Raw genomic sequence first — 12,200 nt, 5'->3', positions numbered from 1 at the left:
ATTAAGGGCGCGCGATTAAGCGCAATAAAATTAATTAACGAAGCTTCGCTTATTTAGCTCGATCGCAACGACTTTTTATATTTATTTTGGCGATGTGAATTTCGACAATCGTCAAGAGTCATGATTTTTCTCCATCGACTTGGTTCCATGAGGGTGTTACTATGAGCTGTGAAAGGGGGCTTGGGGGTCGGAGAGAAAAAAGAAGAATTATTTTTTATTTGAAAATTCGATTCTCTTGTATAATCGATACCTATATACATGATATTTTCAACTTACACACTCGAGGAATACGATAAATTTTAACGATTTTTGCCGAAATAAATACGTACACCTACGTACTGCGCAAGCGATAAAATAAAAGTGAAATTTTATTTCTACCTAGAGAATGCTATTGAAAGCGTAAAAACGATAACAACAATAGTAGGCAAAGATTCATTTTCGTCGGTTCTTGTTCTTTTCTTACATTGTTCACGGCAAAGTCAATTACCACCAGACCCGTCGCCGTTACCGATAATAGCCAAGAAGCGAGACGGCCAAAGAGATTCGCATGCGTATGCGCGAGTGCACGCTTTCACCTTATGCGTTAAAATTATAAAAGTCACGTGTCGGATCCTCTCGAAGTTTTCCCATTAGAGTGCCAACTGTCGGCTCACCTCCCCCTCCCTTAGCCCCGACAGGCAGCCATTACCGCCGCCGCCGTTCGCGCCACCCGCTCGACCCGACCAACGCCAAGTTTCTCTCATATATATATATACATATATATATATATATATATATATACATAAACATTTGACGGGTAGATCGAGGGAGGGATAGGTTAGAGGGAGATTTATACGTTTAGACGAAAATGGACAAACAAGTCAGCGCTTAGCCGCCGTTACGGTGTAACAATTGCGTCGTGCGGCTTCGAGCGCCCGCGAGTAAAGTAGTCGAAGTAAGCGTAAGGACGCTCGGTGAAAAGAGAGGTGATGATGCTGACAACGTTAATTAAGCCAAGCATCAGCAACGACAGCAGCAGCACCTTGGCCGCATAGACTCTGGAATCGGCAAATAAGCGGCGAATAAGCCGGCCGCGCTATTGCCAGCCAGGGTAACGTTCGCGGTGGATAAAGTAGAAATCGTTGGCTAAGCCGGTCGCGTCGGCGGGGGGCGATTCGCTGCTCGCCCGGACTCGTATCTCGTTTCGGCTTTGTCTACGGCGATGGCGGTAGCGGCTGCGGCGGCCCGGAGCTCTCGAGCGACTCCGACGACTCGATGAGAGCCGTTGTCGACGTCGTCACGCGCGCAACACACGTACACGGCGTAGCGGAGACAGCCTAACCTCGCGCGCGCGCGTGCCTTGCGGATCCCGTGCAGGAGGAGGTAGCCCAAGGAGCCAAGAGATGCGCACCCAGTCGAGATAACGAGGACCCCACGCGCTCTGACAAGGCCACCCCTCGCGCGCGCGCGCGCGTAATCTACACACGGACTAGCGCACGAGACAGGCAGGGGGGCAGGCAGGCAGGCAGGCAGGCAGGAAGACAGGCAGGAAGACAGTCGGACAGTCAGACTGATAGACACTCATTGGCCCACTCACACGCGCATATATTTACTTATTTTTAACGAGAAGCGAGACGCCAGGGAGGAAGCATGGACTCGGCACCCTCGTTGGAAACGGTCTACCAGGCCGTCTACTCGCTCTATAATAATCCGAACCCGTCCGAGAAGGAGAGGGCCTCCCAGTGGCTTGGTGAACTACAGAAATCGGTCAGCTTTAGCCAAGCGTTTATACGAGCTTGTCGTCGTCAAAGTCCTGTCGACAAACTCACACTAACCTGCTTACGCTCTTTTCTCTTCTCTCCTATTATTATTTTTTCTCTCTTCCATTATCGTTAAAATCACCATGGCTTATCTCCACTCCCTAACCTACCAACGACTCTAATTGCCAATTTTATATCGCTCGACCACAAAGATGCTACTTTCCGCCCGCAATTTATTATCCTATTGTTAATAATTTTTCTTTTCTTTTTTTCTCTCTGTTTTTTCATTTCTCTTCCTTTCGTTTACCCATCGCTTTTTTTTTTTTTTTTTTTTTTTTTTTTTTTTTTTTTTTTTTAACGATCGGTGCACCCGAGTTTTGGCAGTAATTTGCAAAATTTTCAATTTTATTTCAACCATCGCTGCTTATGGAACGATATGGACTGTCCAATTTCACGTATAAAATTCATTGGCCACTTGGTTATTGAAATTAAGAGAGAATAAACGCGATGAATAATAATCGTTGTGGTTGTGACGCGGTAACTTAATGTTACGAGTGTTTTTTGTTGTTTTGTTTATGTTCGCGTTAATGATCGATGGATTAAACGAACCGTTTAATTTTCTAGGTGTATGCGTGGAAAGTGGCGGATGAGATGCTCCAGCAGAAGAAAGATTTGGAATCTTGTTACTTTGCGGCCCAGACCATGAGGACAAAAATTCAGTTATCTTTCCACGAACTGCCAGTGGTCTCTCACATTTCTCTCAGAGACTCTCTTTTAGATCACATATCGCAAATTAATAAAAACACGGATACAGTTATTGTAACGCAGGTTCATAAATCTATTAAGCTTTAGTATTTATTGGCATTGTAATTTTCTTAATGTTTTTCGTATATAATACTTGCTGTATTTAGTTATGCCTGGCTCTAGGTGACTTAATACTCCAGATGGGTTCCTGGCGAGAGCCAGTCATGGACTTGATACAAAAATTTGGGGACAGCGTGGGTAGTCTTTGGCCCCTTTTGGAAATCTTAACCGTTCTACCAGAAGAAGTTAATTCGCGATTTCTTAGGCTTGGTGCGAATCGAAGACAACAAATTACTAGCAATTTAACTAATAACGGAGAGGCGGTTTTAGAATTTTTGGTAATTAGCGATATAAGAAGCGCATCCACCGACACTCATCGTGTTATCACATTGTTGTTTAATATTTTATACTGATTGTTTTAGACTACGTGCCTGAAGAAGGTTGACGATGTACAAATATATATTAGAATACTAAGGTGTTTTACAAGTTGGATTACTATACAAGCGATATCCCTTACTGCCCCGTTGTTTACCAATATTGTTACATTAGCATTTGAAGTAAGCTTACATAATTGAAAGATTGTTCTTGTAATGATTATTTTTTTACTCTCTTTACTTAATGTAGTTGGAAGAGAATAGTTGAAATTTGTTAAATTATAATCTTGGATTGTTTTATTAGGTCGGAAGGTGCAATGAATTGCGTTGACTTTTGTTTTTTCCTAACTTCCTTCCTTCTCTTTCTCTCTCTCCTCCCCCCCCCCCGCTCCCTTCTCTTCCCGTAGTTGCATCGACCAGCACTCTGTTTTGTTATCGCTTATGATTATTTCATACTTTGATTGTAAAATATACTAAACATCAATATCTCATAGGTTTTGCAAAATAATATGACAGGATCTCAGTTACACGAACCAGCTGCTGATTGTATTTCTGTAATATTACAAATTTTACAAAAAGATATAAGTATAAAAGATCCAAACACTGGCGATCCAACCGTACAATTACAGCAATTACAATTAGACCTTTTTTCTCGTATAGTGACATTAGAACAAGCTTACCATCTATCCGTCGCTCACGAAGACATAGATAAGTAAGATTATTTCTCTGTATATATTTATTCCGCTTTAATAATTAATTGAGCACATTAAGGATTTGAGAATCGAGTCTGAAATTCTTTTATTAAACTATGAGCAAACTTTCCAAGTGCGAGTTTACTTAAATTTTTATTTACTTTTCCAAGCTTTTGTTGTTATAAATATATGTAAATTATTTTTAAAACAGCATAAGACTATAAAAATTATGCTCTAGTAACCGATAAAATTTAACCTTTCAGATCAATCAATTATTGTCGTATTTTTACCGAATTAGCAGAGACTTTTTTAGAAACAATTATAAATGGAAGTATGAATGGCAAACAGCACTACGCTATAAAATCATTAAATTTTGCATTATTTTGTGTTGGTCATTACGATTATGAAGTATGTATATTTAAGATTATATTACATAATATTATTGCCATTGATAATTTGTTCGTTTATAGTAATTGCAACTTGCATCCTCGTAGGTAGCACAGATAACATTTAATCTTTGGTATCGACTGTCTGAACTTCTTTATCAAAGAAATGACGATGATCTGACGAGTGTATTTAAACCTTACATCGAAAGACTTATCGGTGCTCTTTGCCGGCATTGCCAAATGGAGCCAGATCATGTAAGTAAATTTCTTTATTTATGAATATAATATGTAACTGCAGAAGTAGAAACAACAATGATATTGTCATATTTCTTCGTCTTTTTGTTTTTTGTTTTTTTGTTTTTTTTTGCTTATTTTTTTTTGTCCTTCAAAGCTTGGCTTAATCGAAGAAGATGGATTTGCCGACTTCAGAATGCGAGTGTTTGAATTAATAAAAGACGTGGTCTTTGTTGTGGGAAGCAGTCATTGCTTTCGACAAATGTTTTCGACGTTAACTGGTGGACATGGACCACAAGGTCAAACCATTACTGTTCCTACCTGGGATTTGATAGAAGCTGCTTTATTCGTTATGCAAGCAGTGGCCAAAAATATTTTACCGTAAGATGTACTTGGTAACTTACACGATTCTAATATCTTCTTAACTTTATGTACTTAATACTCGATGATTGTCTTTAGTGAAGAGAATGACGTGGTACCAAAGGTTGTAGAGGCTATTTTAAATTTGCCTGCAAATACGCACATAGCCGTGCGATGCACAAGTATACTTTTATTGGGCGAACTCTGCGAATGGATAAACAGTCATCCTCAATCATTAGGTATTTTTTTGCTTTGTTTTTGTTTCTCTACGAATACTCCATTCAAGCATTACGCAAAATATTTTGTTTATCAATAATTGTTCTGCTATAGAGCCAATATTAAATCTTTTATTGACTTGCTTGAGTCAACAAGGATTAGGAAATGCGGCATCTAATGCTTTACAAAGCATTTGCACAGCGTGCCCAAAACACATGTCATCGCACTTTCAAGGCTTATTACAAATTGCTCGATCGGTTGATAATTTTGCCATCAGTAATGATTCAGCGATCGGTATTCTTAAAGGTATACACAATTTTCAAGCGCTGAAAGCATCTCAGCATATAATTCACTATTCCTGTTTATAAGCTTTATCATTATTATCATTATTGTCATTATTATTATTATCATTATTATTATTATCATTATTATCATTATTGTTATCATTATTATTATTATTATCATCATTATTATCATTATTATTATCATCATTATTATCATTATTATTATCATTATTATTATTATTATTATTATTATTATTATTTTGCTTTAATCTCAGTAATTTTATTGACATAAATATTTAGGTGTTGCTAAAATTTTAACAAGGTTATCGAAAGATGAAATTGAAATATCGATGAAAGAACTTTGTTGGTTCCAAGCGAGACCAATGTGTCATTTGTTAGAGGATAGAGTGCCCGTTGAAAGAGGTGGTAAAAGTGATCCTGTATTGTGGTTGGATAGATTAGCTGCAATTTTCAGAAACGTAACTCTACAAATTAATGATTCTAACGATACGCATCCTTGTCAAGCAGCTGCTAACGAGGTTATTAATTGATCAGTGTGCACAGTACAGTAAATTAAACGCAAATTAAGCGTTAATGTTTGTAATATTATTTCTAGATGTGGCCAGTTTTATCAAATATTTATACCACTTATCAACACGACTCGAGAATCATGGAAAGGTGTTGTCGGTGCTTACGATTTATAGTACGCTGTCTTGGCAAACACTTTGCCCATCTTTTAGAGCCCCTGGTTAAACAAGTATTAACACATTTATAATAATTCATATTTTCAATAATACGTTATTAAATGTTTTTCTAAATAACCTTTTATCTTTCCTTCATAGATTGTTCAATTATATGCTGCGCATCAGCACAGTTGTTTCTTGTACCTTGGCTCAATTTTGGTTGACGTATTTGGTTCTGATGTGGAATATGTCTCGGGACTCTTAGGAATGTTAGAGGCTTTCATTGGCCCAACTTTCACGATACTTCAAGAAACGGACGGACTCAAAAATCATCCAGATACTGTGGATGATTTATTTAGACTTTGCGCCAGGTAATTGAAGAAGATCCTGTTAAAGATCCTGAATAAGATGCTAAAATATTTTACTAAATGGTTCTCTAACATTCCTTTTCACTTAGGTTTCTACAAACGTCACCCATACTATTTTTACATGCACCTATGATAAATAGCATCTTAGATTGTGCTTTAATGGCTTGTAGCTTAGATCATAAAGTTGCCAATAGTTCGGTCATGAAATTCTTTTTGGATCTTCTCTATTGCGGACGTAATTGTGAGGTGATTAATCAAATGCGACTCGATAAATGACTCGACACAATTTTACTTTAATCTTAATACTACATATATATATCTGAGTAGAATTAATTAACGAGTAATTAATTTTTTTTATCTTAGAATCAATCAGACTTTACTATTAGACGACAATTGGTTCAAGATATTTTGCGAGAAAAAGGACAGACGTTAGTAACAAGGCTTCTTCATTCGGTTGTATTTTCTTTATCGTCTTACATGATGTCAGATGTTGCCGATGTCTTAGGTGAATTAATTTTAATCAGTAGAGAGGTAATGTATAAGAATCTTCAAATGTTCTATGCCTTTATCATATTACTTTAAATTGCTAACGGTCGTTCATATTTTCTTGTTAAAATTTATTAGCTTACGTCAGTGTGGTTAGAGCAAGCTATAAAGCAAATGCCCGTTGAAAATGCAGGAGGATCACCAGCTGCAACGGTAGAACAACTCCAAGAATTTCATAGTGTTGTTTTTTTGGGTGTTTTTTTTTTTTTTTTTTTTTTTTTTTGTTTTTTTATTTACTATATATTTATGATAGAACTAATTGAGATTTATGATACGAGCAGACCGTTAAATGTTCTTATCATATTCGTTTTTATATATTCAATTATTTGTTTATTGTTGCTCATGAAAAATTATTATTTATACGTTGTGTATTTTCAAAAGTTGCAGGGCCGATTATTCATATACAGTTGTAGAAGCATTAAGGAATTTCACGCGCTTGTATCGTTAAATGACAGGCAATAAAAATTGACGAAAATCGCTGACATTTTGAGTAAAAAGAAAAGAATAAAGCTTTACTAATGATAACATTGGTAATATTTATGATAAAGCAATTCGTAATTATTACACAACACACCGCTCTTGATTAATATTTAGAAAAAGAAAATATTGTGTATAAAATAGTATTTTATTCCTTGGACAAAAAGTAACTATGAACAATGTTGAAGAAATTTAACAAACGATAATTCGTTTTTTATCCGAAGAAAAGTTGATTTCTTATCTGTATAATTTTTTTGCAATAAGTTTTACATTCATATTGAATTATTAAAAGTGTCATTTTTATAACTAAAAAATGAATGTTATTGCAAGATCTGCGTATGTATTATACAAATGTAAAAAGATGCAAACAATCGTTTGTCTATGTACATTGAACCCTGTGATGTCTGACATATAGATTAGTTAAATACAAAATCGCCATATTTTGACGATTATTATGGGATATTTTTTTTTCTTTTTTTTTTTTTTTTTTTTTTCTTCCAACTAATCATGATCAGTGTCGAACCAATTTTTATATACATTTATATAAGTTATAGATTAATCTTTTGTAACACTTTTCAAATACTCGCTCATAAAAGAAGCAAGTGTGCTGACGTGTGATTGTAAATATAAAAATAAACTAACTTTTTTTATTTTTTATGATTTTATGATACATGATTGATTAAAAGTGTAAAATATTGATATCCTATTTTACATTCACTCGATAGTATAATTGAAAAGTCATTCAACTATGATGATTCATCGACATATTCAAAATCTTACTTTGCTTAACTAATTTTAACATTGCGTTCTTATACAAAAAATGTTGTTAACAATATCCGTTAAAATCTCAAGACTTTATATTAAATTAATAATATGAATTTTATGAGTTTCCTACAATTATGCAATTATGCAAAATAAACTTATGCGATCTTATACATATTTAGTAACCAAAAGATGAACAAATTCGATAAGCTGTCTAATGTGAAATTAATTGAAATGTAAATCCAAAAAAAAGAAAAAGAAAAATCGAAAAAAGAAAAAAAATTTTAATAATTCTTTTGAAAAAATATAACATTTTTTTACTTAGTTCAAATTTACTTAATTATTTTCAAATCGATGTAATTTTATATAATATTGTAAACGATTGTTTAATAGAAATACACAATTTAATTTTGTTTAATAGAAAATTCTTATATTTAAGTAAATAAGATCTTGTTAATCGTTATAATTCTAATGTACATTTGTACATGCAGTTTAATAATAAAATGCGTAGCACAATTAACATAAATTTCAAACACTTAATATAGCAAAGAATTCGAGAAAATTCAAATTATTAAGTTACGTTGCTTAAAAATTCAACTAAAATATTAATTTATGATTTATCACGAGTAGCGTATTTAATAATTAAGAGAAATATGAAAAATATATGAAATATTGAGCGCTCTGTATATTTTATACAAATCTGAAAAGAAATAAATGTTGATTCATTTATGTGTATTAAATGAATCGATCTGTGATGTCCATCCACTATCAAATAAATTATTACGTATTAAAATCATTTAAAGTATGACTAAATTATTTAAAATCTTAGTAAATAAAAATGAATTTACAACTAATACATTTATATTTTTAAAATTATTGTATTTTTTTAACAAGATACTTATATAATGTAAATAATTAGAATTTTTTAAAATATGTAGTAAATAAATGCGAAATGCCCGTATTCATATTGTACACATATCCATACGTCTTCTTTTCAAATTATAAATTCATTAATGATAATTTAAAGTTATTATATTATTAAATATATACTTGAATTAACAAATTTCAACTTAATATGCAAGTTTCTCATTTGGTATGTTAATATTTTTATCTGTAAAAAAAAACTTAAAAAAAAAAAAAAAAAAATTTTTTTTTTTTTTTTTTTTTTTTTTTTTTTTTTTTTTACAAAAGAGATGTAAAATATATACTTCCAACTTTTTATATAAAAAAAATATTTACATATAAAATTGAATTTTTATAATTATCAGAAGGTCGAAGCAAAATTAATAAGTTTGTTTAAAATGAATATTAATAAATTCGACATTCATGTACCGATATGTAATAATAAATTTATGAAATATGTAATTATTATGTAAATTTTAAGTGGTTTGTTAATTTTTCCATACATCCTATTAGAATCTATATTTTGTCATCGTTTTTTTTTTTTCCTATTAGAATCTATATTTTGTCATCGTTTTTTTTTTTTTTTTTTTTAATATACGAGCTCTTGATCATTGTATAAATTTATTTGATTTTTAGATTTACTTTAATTAATGTAAATATTCTATATGTATTTACTACTAGTATACTTACTTTTACATAAATAATACAGTTTATTTCTATACGTTTTAATTTATATTAAATTAAGACGATTGTAAAATATAGTTTCTAAGAATAATCGATTTCAAATATTTTAATTGAAATAAACCTTTTTATTGAATAAATCAATTGATTTAAATGTATTTTATTCTGTTATTATTAAATAAGTTTCATTAATTTATTAAATGCAGTAGATTGTGTATAAATAAGAATTAAAATACATTAATTGAGAAATTTGTATGCGATAATAAATTATTTATTTAATTTTCAAGTTTCGTTAATTAATAATTAATAATTTTTTTATTTAAATACGTCTATTACATTTTTGCGAGAGAGAGAATACACGTGGGTGTATTTCATGCCTTTTTCTAATACGTGAATTCGGTATTTTTATTGAATACATCAATTGAATTTTATTGAACTTACGTAAATTGGGTGTTTAAATAAATTATATTAAATAATCAACAATCATATTGAATAATTTTTAAAATGTAGGATATATAATTATAATAATATTTAATTGCGTACGATTTTATATTGTATGTTTACACAATTTGCTACATGATATTGAAGAAAATACACATAAATTACTAAAATAACGTTTACCCTCGTTTGAACCGAGTAAAGATATTTTGAAACTTTCTAATATTAATGTTTTACATTCGTTTAAACAGACTGCTCTGTTAATAAATTTACTGTTTTCCAATAGATTATAACTACCGTCGAGCTTAAAAGAAAAGAAAAGAGAATGTAAATAAATTCTATCGGTTCCATCAATTATCAAGAAAAAATCGTACCGAAATTATCATAATAGTAACATAGATTAAGCAATAATATATATGCGCAAACGTATATATATATATATATATATATATATTCTACCACACTTTTTAAATGTGTGTAGGTAAATTTTATAGATACAATGGCTACATTATACAATGTATAGTATATTAAATGATACTATCATAATTAGAATTAATAATTTTCAGTTTATTTATTATTCATTATCATTGCATGAATAGAGACAATCAGACACAATAATTAAATTAAGAAACGATTCACTAAGCATTTTATTTATACTGCGCTGTCTTTTCGTAGTGTATATATATATGTTTTTTTTTTTTTTTTAAAGTTCAATGTGATCAATTTTGAAGGAATGTTATTAATTAATTTTTTTAATAAGTATTTCTTCATCCGTTGCCATTTAATTTACATATTATTATTTAGAGGTTATTGACTCTGCATCGGGTCTCTATCGTGTGATTTTAATTATTTTCGTAAATAAAATTTTGACGTTATGTTGAGATTACTATTTACCATTTGTTTTTATTGTATTGAATTATATTTACGTATATTAGATATGTTTGCTTTGTCGTATAATTATGCTTAGTTTATTAAATCGATATTAAAATCTTTTATTAATATTAATATTTGTTTACATTATATTCAATTGACTATATTAAAAAATTTCGAACAAATACCAAATTTCATTCCTAAGATAAAAGATTCACTTTTAAGTTTTAATTTTGTATTATACATCGATTTTCTACGGCTATTCGCACTATATTATGAAATAATGATGATAATAAAAAAAGAAAGAAAGAAAAAAGAAATGAGAATATGCGATCGATAATGCGTATTGATGATAAGTCATCATCAACATTATTACTATTTTTTATACATTACATTTATTACATGGATATTACATTTTACATTTATTTATACTTATGCATTGAGGGAACATATAAGCGGTCACGAGGACAATTCTCGTTCTATTTTTATTAATAATATTCATTTGAAATACTACGCGAGCATTTAGTATTAAAAATTGTACTTATCGATAATTGTGCCTCGATGTTTTTCTAAATTATATTTGCTCATTACTTTATTAGAATTTATTATGTACAGAGGAAAATGTAAATGAAAATGAGAATTTCCGTTAGGTAAATGGCGCTGTTATTATGAAAATAATTATAATGAGTAAATGCCCAAGTCTCAGTGGGTTTCGACGAGGTGAGCTTTAAACATTTTCATTTCGTTCGTTTCAATTGAAATCGCAATATTTGATCGAGACGACGATGCATTGATATTATCGAGCGTTGAAAGTAATATTTCCCATAGAACTTTCCTCTCACCTCGCATTTGGCCTTTTTCTTATAATCCTTCGCTTGTCCATAATTTTAGCAACTAATCAATAATCCATAAAATAATGTTTATTCCATTTCTTCACGATTTCTTGTTTGAGGGCCAAGGAAATTTTATAAAATCGAGCCACCAACATGTAAGGCGACAAGTAACGAGGCAAAAGTAAAGGTTAGGTATTTGATTTTTTTGTAAAGTCGTGGCGATGGAACGGAGACTCGGAGACTCGAGCCGGAAATAACTTACAACGTTGGGTTACAAGCTGCAACGTCCCCGCCCTCCTAAATTAAAAATCACGACATTAACAACAACAACGACAATAATCATAATTATATAGATAATTGTGATAATAACGTGTAATAATAGTAGGGTTTTTGGGCTTACGCGTGCCGGGGAGTAAGCCGAAAAGGATAGAAGGAGTGTTGAGGAAGGGAGGGAGTGAGCGAGCGAGCGAGGGAGAAAGGGTTGGTCGTGGCGTTGGGGGGGGTGGAGGAGGAGGAGGAGGAGGAGGAGGAGGAGGAGGGGGGCGGTGGT

At 31.8% G+C, this 12,200-nt stretch overlaps 1 protein-coding gene across 1 annotated transcript; it reads left to right on the top strand.

The window, feature by feature from the left end:
• The first annotated feature begins 1,503 nt into the window (after window positions 1-1,503).
• On the top strand, window positions 1,504-7,470 carry Tnpo-SR (transportin 3). Its single transcript, XM_011498141.1, has 17 exons — window positions 1,504-1,746; window positions 2,364-2,567; window positions 2,651-2,881; window positions 2,966-3,100; window positions 3,412-3,629; window positions 3,873-4,017; window positions 4,104-4,250; window positions 4,387-4,610; window positions 4,689-4,828; window positions 4,920-5,111; window positions 5,390-5,628; window positions 5,706-5,846; window positions 5,932-6,143; window positions 6,230-6,386; window positions 6,504-6,671; window positions 6,765-6,871; window positions 7,068-7,470. Exons 1-17 carry the CDS (start codon window positions 1,630-1,632, stop codon window positions 7,132-7,134), a joined length of 2,844 nt encoding a protein of 947 aa, XP_011496443.1. The 5' UTR covers window positions 1,504-1,629; the 3' UTR covers window positions 7,135-7,470.
• Window positions 7,471-12,200: the final 4,730 nt, after the last annotated feature.

The sequence above is a fragment of the Ceratosolen solmsi genome, unplaced genomic scaffold (assembly GCF_000503995.2).
Source record: "Ceratosolen solmsi marchali unplaced genomic scaffold, CerSol_1.0 scaffold14, whole genome shotgun sequence".
Taxonomy (NCBI): domain Eukaryota; kingdom Metazoa; phylum Arthropoda; class Insecta; order Hymenoptera; family Agaonidae; genus Ceratosolen; species Ceratosolen solmsi.
The sequence above is the reverse complement of the archived record's forward strand: the minus strand, read 5'-3'. Positions and strand labels throughout refer to the sequence as shown.

Coding starts and splice junctions, on each gene's coding strand:
- Tnpo-SR (XM_011498141.1), top strand. CDS start 1,630: ATGGACTCGGCACCCTCGTTGGAAACGGTCTACCAGGCCGTCTACTCG. Junction 3,630..3,872: donor GCTCACGAAGACATAGATAA/GTAAGATTATTT, acceptor TTAACCTTTCAG/ATCAATCAATTATTGTCGTA. Junction 6,872..7,067: donor CAAGAATTTCATAGTGTTGT/TTTTTTGGGTGT, acceptor TATTTTCAAAAG/TTGCAGGGCCGATTATTCAT.